An 18,192-nucleotide genomic window follows, 5' to 3' on the forward strand; every position below is an offset into this window, starting at 1 on the left:
GATAGAAGCGACTGGTCGGTAATTGGTTAGGTCCATTGTGCTTTTCTTGGCATCTTTTGGCAACGGAGTGAGTAGTATGTTTCCATTTTCCGTGGAGAAAAGACCGTTTAGGAGTCTGTAGTTTACTTGGTTCGTGAGGTCTTTTTAAAATTGTTTGGGTGCGGCTCCTATTAGGCTGGTAGGGCAAATGTCAAGTTTGCATTGAGATTTGGCATATTTTTTGAGCCAGTGTGTGAGTTCGTCTACTGAAATCAAGTCAAAGTTGGTCCATGATCGATCGGCTGGGTATTCCTCGGGTATTGGGTCTGGGCATTCAAGGATGCTTGAGTACTCAATAGAGTTACTTTGTATCATGCGTCAGAGCTTTGTGATTTTTTCATTGAAATACTTCGCTAGGTTGGTTGCCGATGGGGTGTCTATGCTGTTCGAGGTGACCCGTGTGGTGTTTAGGAGATTGTTTACAAGTGAAAAGAGTTTATGTGTATCCTTGTAATTTGGTCCTTTTATAGTTTTGTAATACGTTCTTTTGGTATGTCTGATGTTGTACTTGTATTTTCTTTGTAACTGTTTCCACTCTTTTAGTGTGTGTTCGTCTTTTTTTTTTTTTGCTCCATGCTCTTTCTAGTCTTCTGACCTGTGTTTTTAATTCTTTCAGTTCTTCGTTAAACCATGGGATTGAGCTATTCCTATGCGAGGTTCTAGTTTGGAGCGGTGCTATCTTGTCTAGAACTGTTCTGCATCTGTTATCCCATTCTTGTAGAAATTGAGGTGAGTCTGTGATTGTTGTCCATTCGGCGGTATATATTTGTTGCCAGAACGCTAGAGGGTCTATTTTGCCTCTTGTAATATAGGTTCTTTTTTCTTGTTTTTGTTGTTTCTCTTTTGTTTTCGGAAGGAGGGAAGTATTTGCCTTGTAATGATCTGACCATGGTGTGATTGTCCATTTTGTGTCCTTGATTGTGAGGTTTGCGTCTGATGCAAATTTGTGAGTTATGATATCCAGCGTGTGTCTGTGTTTGTGGGTGGGCTACATGTTAGGCCAGTGGAACTCCCAAAGTTGGAGGAATTCCTTGCATTCGTGTACATTGTTTGAGTTGGTGTCTTCAAGATGGAGGTTAATGTCTCCTGCTATGAGGATATTCTGGGAAGATAGACAAGTATTTGATATGAAGTCCGTAAAGTGTGTCTGTGCATCTTGCCACTTAGCCGGAGGTCTGTAGAATAGGATTATATTTAGTTGATCATGCAGGTTAGGGTGTGTAACTCTGACTGATGCTATTTCGAGTTGAGGGAGGATTGATTCAGCTGTAGTTGTAACTGTAAATTGGGATTTATAGATTATAGCTATACCTCCGCCTCTTTTTCCTTCTCTCGTCCAGTGAGTGATTTTGTATCCTGGTGGACAAAGCTCTAGGATTATTGGGTCTTTAGAGTCATGTATCCAAGTTTCATTGATGAGGAGGTCAAGGTGATCAGCCATTATCCAGTCGGTTATCGTTGTAGTTTTTCTGATTATAGATCTGGCGTTAGTGTATCCTATTTGTATTAATTGGTGTTTCTTCCTTGGGTTCGGGTTTGTGGTGATTTTTATCAATTGTCTGTTGTCTTGGTGTGCTGGTCTGGTGTCTTCTTTTGATATTCTTTGTTGGTGTCCATGGGCATTAAGCTTATTGTGGTCTTTGTTGTTTATTTGGGCGGGCATTATGCGTGTGTGAGTGATGTATGATTTGTGAGTTGTGAGGTTGTTGTTATCTGTATCGAAGGTTGTATATATGTGTAAGGTTAGGGTGAGACAGCAAATGATTAAAAGTATTTTGCTGGGGTTCATATCCGCATTTAAGACACTGCAGCAATTTCTAAAACAGGAGTGTATAGAATATGCAGTACAATATGTGCAATGCATCCGCGGCACTGTGTCTCTAAAAGACAGTGCGCTTAAGAATATGGCGGCAAAGTTTAGTTCAAGTTGTTAGTGCAGCAAGGCAGAAGCGGCTTCTAGTTCAGTAAAGCAGTGCATTTACAGGCAGAACTCATTCGTATTGAAATGAGGTGATGCATTACAATTCAGAACAAAGCAAAGCATCTACGATTACATCAAATCAGTTGCTGTGATCGCTCATTTGCCTTAAGTTCAAGGAAACAAGACAGAGCAATCACAAATGAATCATTGCTGTGAGCTGTGCGTGCAGTTAATTCCCTTTACCTTATAACTAGGATGGGGTAGCTCATTTGCCTTAATTAAAACAGAGCAAAGCAAAGCCAGCATTTACATTTAAATCATTGCTGTGAGCAGCAAAGCAAATCAACTACTTATAAATCATTGCTGTGAGCAGTGCATGCAGCTATTTCCCTTGCCTTACAATTAGAACAGAGCAGCTCATTTGCCTTATAATTAAAACAGAGCAAAGCAAGGTATGCACATTAAGTTATTGCAGTGAACGGAGCATGCACTTAAATCAAGGCCATGCAGTTATGTCCAGTTCTTAAGGGCGGTGAAGCTTACTCACACTTGCATACCTCCCTTGTTTCTCGTTCTTCTGTGAAGAGTAATGCGCATTGTTGATCGTGAGCTTCCACGTATGTCCTCCCCGAGTTGGGATTTCCTCCCGTTTCGGTTCTCTCTGCAGTTAGTGTACGTTCACTGTCTCCTCTTCTGAGGCCAGTGCAGAGGAGCGTTGAGGTGAGCTGATTTTTTTCACAATTTTGTCAGTCGGGCGATCCTAGCGCTGCTTTGGTCGTTTCGGCGATTCAGGTCCTCTCAGCCTGCTCTTCGCTCGGGTGGTGCGCCTTAATGTGGTTGAACTCTGTAGCTCCGACGACTCGCTGAACAGGTGTGTGCTCCGGTAGTGCGTCCGCTCAGTCGGGTCGGGCCACGAGGTCACGGGTCCTCTGCTTGGTCAGGCCACGAGGCAATCCGCTTCGAGATCGTTCACTCGGCCGGCCGCTGCTGGATTTCCGCCCGGTCGTGGGCGGTCAGGGCTACGGGATAGATGGGCTGCCCACTGCAATCAGCCTCGGGTCGCTTACCCATGTATGGGACCTGTGGGGTTGTCGCGGTCGCGATCCAGTTTCCCTGGTCGGCTTTGTATTAGTCTCAAGTCCGCGGTCAGTATCGGCCTCGGGTCGTTCACCCATGTACGGGACCTGTGGGACTAATATGGTCGCGGTTTGAATTAGTTCCGGTCTGGTAGGAGGGTCGCCCAGATGATTTATGTGGGCTTGATCCCTCGAGGTCTCAGGAGCTTATTTCTGGGCTCCTTACCTGTTGGCCATCTTGGGGCTGTTGATGCCTTCCGGAGTGTCAATAGCTTTATCCCAAATTCGGTTCATGTTTGTCCACTCTGTCGCATCCGGTTTATATCTGCCAGTTCTCCGATCTGTCAATTTCTCTAGATCCACTAGGACCCGGAGTCTCATTTTCCAGTCCAAAATCGTAGGCCCTGTGCATTGTTTCCAATGTGCAGTAAATTCAACAGCCCCAAGATGGCCGACAGGTAAGGAGCTTGAGCCGAAGTGGTGTCTCCTAGGTTGGAGTAATAAGAGAGGCCAGAAATGGCAGAGATGGCTCAAAAGACTTTGTTTGGCAGCAGCAAAATTGGAGATTGCTGCACATTGGAAACAACGCACAGGGCCTAAGATTTTGGACTGGAAAATGAGACTCCGGGTCCTAGTGGTAATGCCTAGAAAAAGAATACAATGAGGACCAGGTCGCCGCCCTACAAATATCTTCCGGCTGCACCAGACAACGCTCTGCCCAAGAGGCTGCCTGACCTCTTGTAGAGTGAGCCTTAACATGCTCTGGAACAGGTTTCCCAGAAAGGAGATAGGCTGAAGCAATCATTTCCTTAAGCCATCGAGAAATAGTGGGCTTAGAGGCCATGAACCCCTTACGCGCACCTCCAATCAGAACAAACAAACGATCAGATCGCCGGATGTCATCAGTAGACTTAATATAGTGTTTCAACACCCGTTTAACATCCAAACACTTTAAATGTCACTGCTCCTCAAAGCCGGAAAAATAACCCAATACAGGCAATACCACCGGCTAAGAAACATGAAACCGAGTCACTACCTTGGGGAGAAAGGAAGGAACTGGTCGCAACACTACTCGATCAGAAGAGAACTCAAGAACAGCAATCTACATGACAACGCCTGCAACTCCGAAACTTGCCAAGCAGAAGCAACGGCCACCAAAAATACTGTCTTCAAAGTCAAGTCCTTCAGAGTACAGGACTACAAAGGCTCAAAGGGAGGCTTAGTAAGAACCGTAAGCACCAAACTGAGATCCCAACGAGGAAAAGAACATTGCGAGGGAGGACGAAGGAGATTAACCCCCCTCAAAAAACGCACCACATCCGGATGACTAGCTAGAGACTTCCCTTGGATACGACCACAAAAACAAGTTAAGGCCGCAATCTGCACCCTAAGAGAAGCCAAAGCAAGGCCTCTGTCAAAACCCCACTGCAAAAAATCCAAAATTTGCAGAACTGAAGCCCTAAAAGGAGATAGGCGAAACTCCTTACACCAGTCCTCAAATATCCTCCAAGTGTGCACATAATTCAAAGAGGTAGAACGGCGACGAGAGCAAAGCATAGTACCAATGACCTGAGCAGAATAACCTTTCCTAATCAATGTAGCCCTTTCAAGAGCCAGGCCGTAAGACAGAATCGATCTGGATCCGGATGAACGGCCGGACCCTGCGCGAAGATCTTGCGTGACCGGAAGCCTGAAGGGAAGATCCACCAGAAGACGTCGAAGGTCGGTGCACCACGGCCTTCAAGGACAATCCGATGCCACCAAAATCAAACGTCCCCTGTGCGTCTCGACCTTCTGAAGAAGACGCCCTAACAGAGGCCATGGAGGAAAGGCATACATTAGACCAGCTGGCCAGGATTGAAGAAGAGCGTCCACGCCCTGCGCTTTTGGATCCTTGCGATGACTGAAGAACAGAGGAAGTTTTGCATTGCCGGTGGAGGCAAACAGATCCATCCTGGGAGATCCCCAACGATCGACCAGGAGCCGAAACGCCACTTCGCTTAATGACCACTCGCCGGGATCGAGTATGTGACGACTGAGAAAATCTGCTTGAACATTTAGCACCCCTGCTACGTGTGCCGCTGATAGAGCCACCAGATGAATCTCCACCCATTGAAGCAGCAGCAACGCTTCCCGCTCCAATGGCAGGCTCCTCGTCCCTCCTTGTCGATTGATATATGCTACTGCTGTGGCATTGTCTGACATTACTCATACTGCCTGGCCTCTCAGAAGATGAAGAAACCTTTGGAGTGCCGGACGAATCGCTCTGGTCTCTAACAAGTTGATGGAGCATTGTGTCTCCTGATGAGACCAGAGACCCTGAGCAACCTGTCCTTGACAGTGAGCTCCCCAGCCTTGGAGACTGGCATCTGTCGTCAGCACAGTCCACGTGGGCTGATCTAGAGGCATGCCTTTGGTCACATTGGCCGCCCGAAGCCACCATCACAAACTGGTCTTCACCTGGAGTGGAAGTGGCAGTTGATGATGAAGAGAATTCGTCTGGGACGACCATCTCGACAGCAGAGATTGTTGGAGAGTTCTCATGTGAGTTCTGGCCCACAGAACCACCTCGATTGATGCCGCCATGGACCCCAGAACTTGAAGATAGCCCCTTACAGACGGCGACTGGGACTGCAAAAAATGACGAATCTGAGTCTGCAACTTGAGAACATGGGTCTGCGGAGGAAACACTCGACCCTGCTTTGTGTCGAACAGGACTCCCAGATACTCCAAAGACTGAGAAGGCCGAAGATGGCTCTTCTGCATATTGACCACCCAACCTAGGGATTGTAAGAATTCTACTACCCGAGCTGTCACCCGCACACCCTCGTTGTACAACTTTGCCCGGATCAACCAATCGTCTAAGTAAGGATGGACTAAAATGCCTTCCATTCTGAGAGCCGCAGCCACCACTACTATAACCTTGGTAAACGTGCGCGGAGCAGTTGCCATGCCGAAGAGAAGAACCCAAAACTGAAAACGTGACCTAACACTGCAAAACGAAGAAACCTCTGATGAGCAGGACGAATAGGAATGTGGAAATAAGCTTCTGTAAGATCGAGAGAAGTGAAGAACTCCCCGGACCTCACCATAACAATGACAGATCTCAAAGTCTCCATTCGAAACGAAGGCACTTTAAGCACTCGATTGACTGCTTTGAGGTCCAAAATTGGCCGGAAGGAGCCCTCCTTCTTGGGTACCAGAAAGTAAATGGAGTAACGGCCTTGACGCTGCTCCCCCAAGGGAACCAGACAAATGTCTCGAAGATCCAGAAGTCTGCTGCGAGAATGGCAAGGAGATTCTAGGAAAGCATCTGACAAAGGGAGAGCGAACTCTAAAGTCTGCTGCCCCTCACTATCTTTCTACCCTCATCTCCCCTTACGTTCCCGCTCGTAACCTCCGTTCACAGGATAAATCCCTCCTCTCAGTACTCTTCTCCACCACCGCCAACTCCAGGCTCCGCTCATTCTGCCTCGCCTCACCCTATGCTTGGAACAACCTTCCTGAGCCCTTACGCCAAGCCCCCTCCCTGCCCGTCTTCAAGTCTTTGCTTAAAGCCCACCTCTTCAATGCTGCGTTCGGCACCTAACCCTTACCGTTCAGTGAATCCAGACTGCCCCAATTTGACTGCCCCTATCGGACCGACCGTTCACTTGTCTATTAGACTGTAAGCTCTTTGAGCAGGGACTGTCTCTCTTTGTTAAATTGTACAGCGCTGCGTAACCCTAGTAGCGCTCTAGAAATGTTAAGTAGTAGTAGTAGTAGTAGTAGTAGTAAAGCGTACCCTTCTCGAATAACCTCTAACACCCACCGGTCCGAAGTAATCTGGGCCCACCTCTCTTGAAAATGTGCCAACCGAGCACCCACTTGTACAAGAGGTTGGACCCGCAAACCTTCATGTTGAGAGCGGGAAGAGGAGGAAAGAGTAGATTTTGCTTCTCGACCTCCTCTGACACCTCCACGAAAGGACTGAGTCCTTTGAAAAAATCTGGAGCGTTGTCCTTGAAAAACTGCATGGCCAAAAACGGCGAAAATCACAGCCTCTACCACGACCTGAAAAAGTCCCATGACCAGAACCTCATGGACAATCCTCCGGTAACCTAGGAACTCTAGCCTCACCTAGGTTATGCACTAGCTTATCTAATTCTTCTCCAAATAGAAAAGAACCTTTAAACGAAAATGTACTAAGCTTGGACTTAGAGGCCGCATCAGCTGACCAACCACGCAGTCAAAGGGTACGTCGAGCCGTCACAGAAAGAGCCATAGACTTAGCAAGACGAAAGGCAGAATCCGGAAAGTCCCACTGAGCTTGAATAATATCCCTAATATCTTGGTGCATAGGAAAATACTTACCTGCTCTGCGAATACCCTTGACCAGCAAATCCACCTTTCCGGGCTCAGATACCTGATCATCAAAATGCAACGTAGAAGAAACCTGAGAGATAAGTTCCTGAAGATCATCCTTATGAAAATTCTTACCACCGAGGAATCCTCCCCCACTGGAAGGGAATCCTCTCCATCTGCTGCCTGCTCCAGCTCCTGTTCAACCTGCTCCTCAGGAAACCATGCCTACTCCTCTAAGTAAGGCATTTCCTGACCAGGGAACAAAGAAAATCCTGCTCCATCTCCTCAGCATAACTAGCCCGTTTCTTAGGTACAGAAGCCCCCATAAAAGACCTCTTCTCAGGCAATTCTACAGGAGCAGCCTTATGCAGCAGGAAAGCTTGGTACATTTGTACCACAAACTCCGGTGGAAAACCTCCTTCACCCGAAGAAAAAACAGGCGGCTGAACAACAGCAGCAGGCCCAGAAGTCAAAAGGGCCTGAGAAAGTCTGCACCGAGGAATTCAAAATGGCGGCGTTTCCCGCTGAAACCGGCTCCAGGAGGGAGAGGGATGCGACCGCCGCTGAAACACCCAAAGCGGATCCCCCCATAGCCGGCACCGACGAACTCCCCGAACCTGCACCCTGCTCCTCAGCAGTGATGCAAAACTTGCAGAGCCCGTTCGCGCCCGAATCCCGCCGCTGACAGACGGAGCAGCGGCAGAGCTTTTCCAACATGTCAGAAGAAGAAAACAGCTGATTTTAAAATGAAAGTAAAGACGCGACTAACAAAAAAGGTGCACTGCTGAAATAAAGGGAAAATTAGGTTCTTACCATGATAATTTTCTTTCCTTTAGTCATAGCAGATGCAGCCATTACAGATGGGTTGTCCCCTTCAACCAGCAGAGGGAGATAGAGAGCACACTTTTTTCAGTGCCTCATACCAGCTTGCTCCACTGCCTTTCTTCAGTATTTGAAGCTTCCAAAGCAGTATGGCAAACCGCAATGGGAATAATATAAGCTTTCCTCACAGCGAACAATGGCCCTACAACAAAGGGCATTAACTCAGAATGGAGGGAATGAAACATCCTCCCGGAGGGCATAAACTCATCCTCCACTGAGACATAACTGGAGGGAATAAACTCATCCTCCAAAACATGAAACTGGAGGGAATTAAGTCATCCTCCTTTAATTGAACAAGAATCCTGAAGACTGTTTTCCGACTTTCTCCCAAGGAAGGAATATCACTTCAGGAAACAAGAACAGCACCTAAAATCAGAATCACTGCAATACAGACAATCATACAGGGAGGGCTCATGGGTTCATCTGCTATGACTAAAGGAAAGAAAATTATCATGGTAAGAACCTAATTTTCCCTTCCTTATCATCAAGCAGATGAAGCCATTACGTATGGGATGTATCAAAGCAATCCCTAGATAGGGTGGGAACAAGCCACACCACGCGCCAGCACTTGCGCTCCAAAATGTGCGTCCCTCCTGGCAGCCACATCCAGCCTGTAATGTCGGGCAAAAGAGAGCTTAGAAGCCCATGTTGCTGCACTACAAATCTCTTGAAGAGAGAGTGCTCCAGTTTCAGCCCAAGAAGAGGAAATTCCTCTAGTGGAATGCGCCTTAAAGGCATCAGGCGGAGGCCGGCCGGCAAGCAAATAAGCTGAAAAGATAGATTCTTTAACCCAGCGGGCAATAGTGGCTTTAGACGCTGGAGACCCTCTGCGAGGACCTGATAGCAAAACAAACAGATGATCACAGGTCCTGAAAGAGTTAGTAACTCGCAGATACTGCAGCAGAGTCCTGCGCACGTCCAACAGGTGCAATTGCCCAAAAGATTCTGGAAACTCCTCCTCGACAAAGGAGGGCAAGAAAATAGGTTGGTTTAGGTGAAACGCTGAAACCACCTTAGGCAAGAAAGAAGGCACGGTCCGAACCGTGACCCCGGACTCTGAAAACTGCAGAAAAGGGTCTCTACAGGACAGCGCCTGGAGCTCTTGACACCTGTCTCGCTGAAGTAATGGCCACTAACAAGACGGCCTTCAGTGTCAAATCTTTCTCTGAAGCACGCCGAAGCGGTTCAAAGGGAGCACCCTGAAGGGCCTTCAGCACTAGACCCAGGTTCCAAGCTGGACAAGGTGCACACACAGGAGGACGGAGCCGAAGCACCCCTCTAAGAAACCGTGCCACATCCGGATGAGCAGCTAAAGACACGCCTTCAACCTTGCCACGCAGGGAGGCCAATGCTGCCACTTGCACCCGCAGGGAATTATAGGCCAAGCCTTTTTGTACACCATCCTGCAAAAAGTCCAGAATCGGCGAGACAGGAGCCCGCAGGGGTGTGATCTCTCTGGAAGCACACCAGACTTCAAACTGGCGCCAAATCCTGGCATACGCCACGGAAGTGGAATGCTTGCGGGCTTGCAGGAGAGTGGTAATTACTTTATTGGAATAGCCTCTGCCTCTTAATTGCGCCCTCTCAATCGCCAGGCCATAAGACCAAATCGGCCGGCGTCCTCCATGGTCACCGGACCCTGTGACAACAGGTTGGGAACCAGAGGTAACTGAAGGAAATCCGCCACGAGCATCTGTCGGAGGTCCACATACCAAGGCCTCCTGTGCCAATCCGGGGCGACGAGAACCACTTCTCCTGGATGCAGCCGAATCCGCAGGAGCACTCGCCCTATTAAGGGCCACGGAGGGAACACATACAGTAGGCCCGGAGGCCAGGGTTGAGCCAAGGCATCCAACCCCGCCGCGCGAGGATCTCTCAGTCTGCTGAAGAAGCACGGGACTTTGGCATTGGAGCTTGTCGCCATTAGATCCATCACGGGCTTGCCCCACTTGGCACATATCTGCAGGAACACTTCGTCTGCAAGTTCCCACTCCACTGGCAAAACAACTGGCAAAAGCACAGGAGCAACCTCCAGGCAGATTTTAGATGGAGCTCGAAGAAGCTGCAGCCACTCTGCTAGGGGAGATAGAGAATACTGAAGAGAGGCAGTTGAGCAAGCTGGTATGAGGCACTGAAAAAAGTGTGCTCTCTATCTCCCTCTGCTGGTTGATGGACACAACCCATCTGTAATGGCTGCATCTGCTTGATGACAAGGAAGGTACAGATTTTACCACAACAGAAGACCTGGCAGTCCCGTCGGGCTTCACTTTAAAGGCACATAGGTTCGCCCTTTCCCTGCCTTACCCATACCTCCGTGGATGTGGACACATTGCTTAGCTTTCCCTGCCTTACCCATACCATCCCTACCTCCAAAGTTCTTCTAGAGAACAGCTTGAGGATACTTTTATGTAACTTTTTTATTCTGCTTTAAATATAGAATAATTGAAAATCATATACAGCCACATTCCTTAGGGAGGGAAAAGGGGGAGGGACTCAGGCTCCCAAGTGTGACACCCCTGAGGCTACAAGAGACCCGCATGGACCTCTGCCTCAGAAAAGCAGGTTTGTTTGTTTTTAAAGATGCATAGTAAAATTAAAGAATTAAGTCATCAAAGAAAATAGAATTAAGAAATGAGACTGGAGGGCTCACCACCTTCCACCTGCTGGAGACTGAGCTTACTGGATCTTTCTCTAGCTGGCAAGCAGGCGTATTTTCAAAGCACTTAGCCTTACAAAGTTCCAAGGGCTCTTATTGGCTGGCTAGTCATAACTTTTTTTCTCAGACTCCACCTGCTGGAAGGCGTGCACAACCCATCAGTCACATTCTGGGCCGGTCCGGAGGGACCCTAAGAAAATAGCCGCTTTGTGTTTATCCGTTCAGGACTTTATAGACCTCTCTCATATTTCCCCTCAGCCATCTCTTCTCTAAGTTGAACAACTCTAACCTCTTTAGCCTTTCCTCATATGAGTTGTTCTATCCCCTTAATCGCTTTGGTCACCCTTCCCTGCACCGTTTCCCAGTATGTGACAACCAGAATTGCACAGAATACTCAAGGTGCAGTCTCATCGTGATGTGGTGGCATTAAGATATTCTTTCTTCTATTTTCTATGCCTTATCTAATAATTCCTACAATTGTTTGCTTTTTTGGCTACTGTCCAACACTGAACAGAAGATTTCAATTTATTAAACAAGATACATTCCTGGGTAATGACTCCTAATGTGGAACCTAGCATCATGTAGCTATAACTGGGTTAATCTTTCCAACGTGCATCGCTTTACACTAGTCCATATGTGATTTAACAACTTTGAATAATTTTGCGTTATCTGTAAATCTGAACACATCACTCATTAGATCATTTATAAATATGTTTAAAAGCAGTGATCCTTGCAACACTCCACTATTTCCCTTCCTCCATTTAGAGAGCTGGCCACTTAATCCTACTCTCTGTTTTCTGTCTTAACTGGTTCCCAATCCACAACAGAATATTCCCTCCTGTCCCACGGCTCTTAATTTTCTCAGACATCTCTCATAAGAGGACTGTCAAAAGCTTTTTGAAAATCTAGATACATCAACTGGCTCATGTAGCAAATTGATGAGGCAAGATTTCCTTTGGCTGAATCCATTTTGACTGTGTCTCCCATTAAACCATGTCTGCCTACTTTTCAGTAATTTTGTTCCTTATAATAGTCTCTACCATTTACCCAGCATGGGCTTCAGGGCTTACTAGTCTCTAGTTTTATGGATCACCTCTGGAACCCTTTTCAAAAAAAACTGGCCTTATGTTGACCACCTTCAAGTACTGTGGACGATTTTAATGACAGATGAAAGATTACCAATAGTAGATCTGCAATTTCATTTTTGAATTTTTTCAATACCCTGGTGTGTACATTATCCAGTCCAGGTAATTTGCTGATCTTTAACTTATCTATTTGGCTTACTGAATCTTCCAGGTTCATCAAGGTGTGTTTCAGTTCTTCCATGTCATCACCCTTAAATATCATTTCTGGCGCAGGTAGCTCCTTTAAATCCTCCTCAGTAAAGACAAAAGCAGAGAAGTTGTTTAATTTCTCCACTTTGGCCTTATCCTCATGGCTGCTCCTTTGACTTCTTGATAATCTAACAGTTCAATCAACTCCCTACAGGTTATCTGCATCTAGCGTATCTGAAAAAGATTTGCTATAAGTTTTTGCCTCTACAGCAAGCTTCTTTTCAAATTCTCTTTTAGCTTTCTCTATCAATGCTTCGCATTTAACTTGCCAGTGCTTATCCTGCTTCCTTCATTTGAATCCTTTCTTTTGGCTCTAACAGCCTTTCACCTTATCTTTTAACCATCTATGCAGGTAAACATCTATATATGATAGCTGACATAGTAAGACATCTTTACACATTAGTGACAGATACTCACCAGTGAGAACAGTCATGCAAGCAGTCATGCAGGGCTTTCCGCAGAACTGAGTCTTTGTCATAAATACCCCAGGTGGCTTGTAGTACTGAATCTAGGAGGCAGTCTCCAGCTGTCCGATTCCAAAGTGCATATAGTCTGCTGTCCAAACGTGTGCCCAACTCCAAAGACCAGTTTATAATTGGAGACTCCTCTTCCAGCTCTGGAATTGAAAGATGCATATACTGTCAAATTCATATTTTAGATGCAGAAAATGTTTACCTTCAAAAATTCAATGCAAATTTAACATGACATTCCAATAAAATTACTCAAATTTCTTAAACCTCACTGTAAACACCTGAAGCAAGTCAGAGACCGAAATATCACACACAAAATAAATGAGTACCCCAAACACCATAAATATACACAGTTTTCACCCAAACACCACAAGTGTGTTTATGAAGCTAAATCAAATAAATAAAATTTCCAAAATCCTGGGCCACAAATCTACAATTTACAGATAATCCTTAAAGGCGTCCGTGAACAGCCATGCTATGACTCCCTTATAAAAGCCCAAGCAATTGTGGTCCTAGCAAAGAGCTAGAAGCAAGGAATTCTACAAACTTGGGGAACAGAAAGCAAAACCCATCAGATTTTAAGCTTTCTGGGGCAATCAACTTACCTAAATACTTACCGCTGTATAGTGCTTGGCATATTCAGTAGCACCATTTGATGCTGAGACACATTTGTTTGGTTTGAGGTTGTTTGTGATGAAGCCCTGTGACTGCAGGAGGTGACTAATCATTTGGAAAGACTGACTGGCCTTTTTGGGAAGCAAGTTCTTTTCCTACCAGTCATTGAAACAGGGAAAACGATGCATTTTATAAACGAATACCTATGTGGAATACTAAAAAAGACCCAGCAGTATGCCTATTTTACAAAAGCAGTACCTGGGAGTAATCAGGGGAGAAGAAATATGGTGGTTTGAGTGAATGAAATCTCATAAATAAGAGTGAAGTGCTATGTCCTGACACACAGCTACAACTCGAAATATGATCGTGCCAATGATGCATCATGCTTTCAATTCAATGGAACAGAGGTTGACAATTTTTTAAAAATATGTCTTGACCAAAGAGTTGAAGAAATAACTGGAGTAAACAAAATCTTTTCTACACATTTACCTACTGAGTCATAGTGACTTCTGATTACAACAGTTAAAGGCTCAGGGTGAAACTTCTGCACTTACTTGGCATATTTCACTGCCTTTGGTATGATGGTTCCACAACATTAACAGTAATTATTAAACTGTTTTATTGAATATAACTTGGCATATTTTAGCTGAAGTGTTATTGATATTTGATATTTTACAACAGAAACATACACATCTACTTTTCATGCATGCAATTTTTATAAAAGCCACTTTCCAGTGTGAATCATACTTCATACATGGAAAAAGCTTTAAAAAAAAATTACCCACTACGGTGGCAATTCTATAAACTGGTGCCACGTACTTAGTACCAGTTGTTCTGTCCTCCGACAGCCTTGCACTAGTTTATAACGTGATCCTAAAATGTGTGTAATGCTTTTACTGTTATTCTCAGTTCCAAGGACTATCATTGCTGCAGTTTCTCACTGCAAAAATACATGAGCAATGCACTGTGGGTAATGTAGTTCACAGGCAGTGCAACCACACCTGTTTGGCTGTGTAAGAACTGTTACCACTGGTTGTGAGGCTGCCCAGACCTTCTCTCTCTCTCTCTCTGCCAAGCTTGACTCTTTTGTTTTCCTGCTGTCACTTCCTGTTCAGTCTTACTATCTCTGTCCTCAGAGGTCAGCCAGGTATGACCTTTCCCTCCTATCTCTAGGACTACCCCTTGCTACCCGATGGCAGGCTCTGTTCCCATTGGCCTCTATCTGCTCCTCCCTGAGCCTGTGGAAAGCCCCAATACCTCTTTGTCCTTTCAGCCACGAGGCATTCCAACACCATCTAGCCAGGGACATGGAGCTAACACCATCTTGCTCCAGACAGCTCTGTCCTGCTGAGAACTCCCTGTAAAGAACCTGGTTTTTTAACCTGAAGATATCTCCTCCCAAATGAGATATTGCACATTCCATTCACCTAGCTTTGGACTATTTCTACCTGTTCAACTACCTTTCTCCCCCACTGCAACACAACTACCTCTCCTCAGATCTCCACCTCCCACAGCCTCCAGATTAAGAAGTCTCTGTATCCTGAATCAGCATCTTTGAACATTGTGAGTAAATTATCTGTGATTTATTCAATAAAAGAGACTTCATAAAATAATAGAGACTTCAGGTGATTGCTGTGCCAGGGTTATACTCCATGATATTGGGGCTTCTAATTACCAAGCTCCAAGAGTCATGACACCAGTTCCATAAAGGCTTCTGGGCACCAAGAATCCATAATGGAATACGAGTGGTACACCTAAAGCTAGGTGCCAACAGTTACACCAAGTCAATGCTAGTCATAACTGTTGATGATTAAGTGTGCCCTACCGTTTCTATAAGCCACATGAATACCTCCGAGACATATCCATGACCCACCGCATCGAACCAATATGCAACACGTTATAGAGTAGTAGCTAGCACTTACACACATAAATGCCAATTTGTGGTGCCAATCATGTGCATAAGTGCTATTATTATATATATTATGCACCCAAGGTGAGCCCCATTGTGTACAAACCCTTTTCCCACAGTTTTAAACTGAAAATTTCTCTAGAAATAGGCATTTTTCCCATAGTTTTAAACTGAAACCTTTTCCAGAGGTAGAAACTAAACAGCCAAAAACTCTTTTGTTCTAAAAGGCAGTTATTTTCTGTTCCTTGGCTGATGGAGAGGTAGCTCACCCAGCGACCTCAATTAAGTGTTAATTAAGGTGTGGTGAAGTAGAATACTTGCCACCTGAAATTAAACATGACCAAAACCGAGCTTCTCATTCCCCCCCCCCCAAACCCACCTCCCCGCTACCCCCCCCCCCCCCCCCCCCCCGTTTTCTATTTCTGTTGATGGCTCTCTCATTCTCCCTGTCTCTTCAGCTCGTAAACTTGGGGTCATCTTTGACTCCTCTCTCTCCTTCTCTACTCATATGCAGCAGATCGCCAAGACCTGTCGTTTCTTTCTTTACAACATCCGTTAAATCCGCCCCTTTCTTTCCAAGCACTCTACCAGAATCCTCATCCACACCCTTGTCACCTCTCGTTTAGACTACTGCAATCTGCTTCTTGCTGGTCTCCCACTTAGTCACCTCTCCCCTCTCCAGTCGGTTCAAAACTCTGCTGCCCGTGTCGTCTTCCGCCAGGGTCGCTTTACTCATACTACCCCTCTCCTCAGGTCGCTTCACTGGCTCCCTACCCATTTTCGCATCCTGTTCAAACTTCTTCTACTAACCTATAAATGCACTCACTCTGCTGCTCCCCAGTATCTCTCCACACTCGTCCTTCCCTACATCCCTTCCCATGCACTCCGTTCCATGGATAACTCCTTCTTATCTGTTCCCTTCTCGACTACTGCCAACTCCAGACTTCGATCCTTCTGTCTCGCTGCACCCTACGCCTGGAATAGACTTCCTGAGCCCCTACGTCTTGCCTCATCCTTGACCATCTTTAAATCTAGATTGAAAGCCCACCTATTTAACATTGCTTCTGACTTGTAACCACTCGCCTCCACCTACCCTCCTCTCCTCTTTCCCCTACACATTAATTGATTTGCTTGCTTTATTTTTTTTGTTTATTAGATTGTAAGCTCTTTGAGCAGGGACTGTCCTTCTATGTTTGTGCAGCGCTGCGTACGCTTTGTAGCGCTATAAAAATGCTAAATAGTAGTAGTAGTAGTTGAAATTCCATATATAAAAGGAAAAAGGACGGTGATAGGAGTGTACTACCGTCCACCTCGCCAGGATGAGCAGATAGACGCAAAAATGATAAAAGAAATCAGAGACGCAAACAAAATAGGCAATGTGATAATAATGGGTGACTTCAATTACCCAAATATAGACTGGGTAAATGTAACATCAGGACACGCTAGAGAGGTACAATTCCTTGATGAAATCAAGGACAGCTTTATGGAACAGCTGGTGCAGGAGCCAACGAGAGAAGGAAAAATTCTAGACTTGGTCCTTAGTGAAGCACATGATTTGGTGAGGAACATTATGGTACTGGGGCCGCTTGATAACAGTGATCATAATATGATCAGTTTTGATATCAACCTTGAAGTAACTGTACACAGGAAGTCAAATACATTAGCGTTTAACTTTAAAAAAGAAGACTATAATAAAATGAGAAGAACGGTGAAAAAAAAAACTTAGGGGGGCAACTGAGAGGGTAAAAACTGTACATCAGGCATGGAAGCTGTTCAAAAATACCATCCTGGAGGCCCAGGCCAAACATATTCCGCAAATTAGAAAAGAAAGACAGAAGTCCAAAAGACAGCCGGCGTGATTAAAAAGTGAGGTGAAGGAAGCTATTACGAAAAAAAGACAGCATTAGAGGCAAAAAAAAAACCTTAGTAAAAAATTAAGCCGGCAAAAGAATCAGTTGGGCCGCTGGATGACTGAGAGGTAAAAGGGGCGATCAAGGGAGACAATGACGTAGCGGAGAGATTGAATTAATTCTTTGCTTCGGTTTTCACTGAGGAAGATTTGGGTGGGATAACGGTGTCGGAAATGGTATTTCAAGCGGACGAGTCGGAGAAACTTACTGGCTTCACAGTAAACCTGGAGTACGTAATGGGGCAGTTCAGTAAACTGAAGAGCAGCAAATCTCCTGGACCAGATGGTATTCATCCTAGAGTACTAATAGAACTGAAAAATGAGCTTGCGGAGCTACTGCTAGTGATATGCAATTTATCCTTAAAATCAAGCGTGGTACCAGAAGATTGGAGGGTGGCCAATGTAACGCCGATTTTTAAAAAAGGTTCCAGGGGAGATCCGGGAAATTATAGACCAGTGAGTCTGATGTCGGTGCCGGGGAAAATGGTAGAGGCTATTATTAGAAACAAAATTACAGAGCACATCCAAGGACATGGATTACTGAGACCAAGTCAGCACAGATTTTGTGTGGGAAAATCTTGCCTGACCAATTTACTTCAATTCTTTGAAGGAGTAAACAAACATGTGGACAAAAGGGAGCCGGTTGATATTGTGTATCTGGATTTTCAAAAGGCGTTTGACAAGGTACCTCATAAAAGGCTACAGAGGAAATTGGAGGGTCATGGGATAGGAGGAAATGTCCTATTGTGGATTAAAACTGGTTGAAGGATAGGAAACAGAGAGTGGGGTTAAATGGGCAGTATTCACAATGGAGAAGGGTAGTTAGTGGGGCTCCTCAGGGGTTTGTGCTAGGACCACTGCTTTTTAATATATTTAAAAAGGATTTAGAGATGGGAGTAACTAGCGAGGTAATTAAATTTGCTGATGACACAAAGTTATTCAAAGTCATTAACTCGCAACAGGATTTGAAAAACTGCAAGAAGACCTTACGAGACTGGGCGGCTAAATGGCAGATGACATTTAATGTGAGCAAGTGC

The 18,192-nt window shown here is 45.5% G+C and overlaps 1 protein-coding gene across 2 annotated transcripts in view; it reads right to left on the reverse strand.

Moving 5' to 3' along the window:
* ZRANB1 (zinc finger RANBP2-type containing 1) overlaps positions 1-18,192 on the reverse strand; it is a gene marked incomplete at its 5' end in the record, with an annotated part of 249,239 nt that overhangs the window by 74,433 nt on the left and 156,614 nt on the right. For both annotated transcript variants that reach the window (XM_030202551.1, XM_030202549.1), the window contains 1 exon segment: positions 12,670-12,868. In XM_030202551.1, coding sequence (XP_030058411.1) covers positions 12,670-12,868 — 199 coding nt within the window.

The sequence above is a fragment of the Microcaecilia unicolor genome, chromosome 5, assembly GCF_901765095.1.
Source record: "Microcaecilia unicolor chromosome 5, aMicUni1.1, whole genome shotgun sequence".
In the NCBI taxonomy this organism is placed as follows: domain Eukaryota; kingdom Metazoa; phylum Chordata; class Amphibia; order Gymnophiona; family Siphonopidae; genus Microcaecilia; species Microcaecilia unicolor.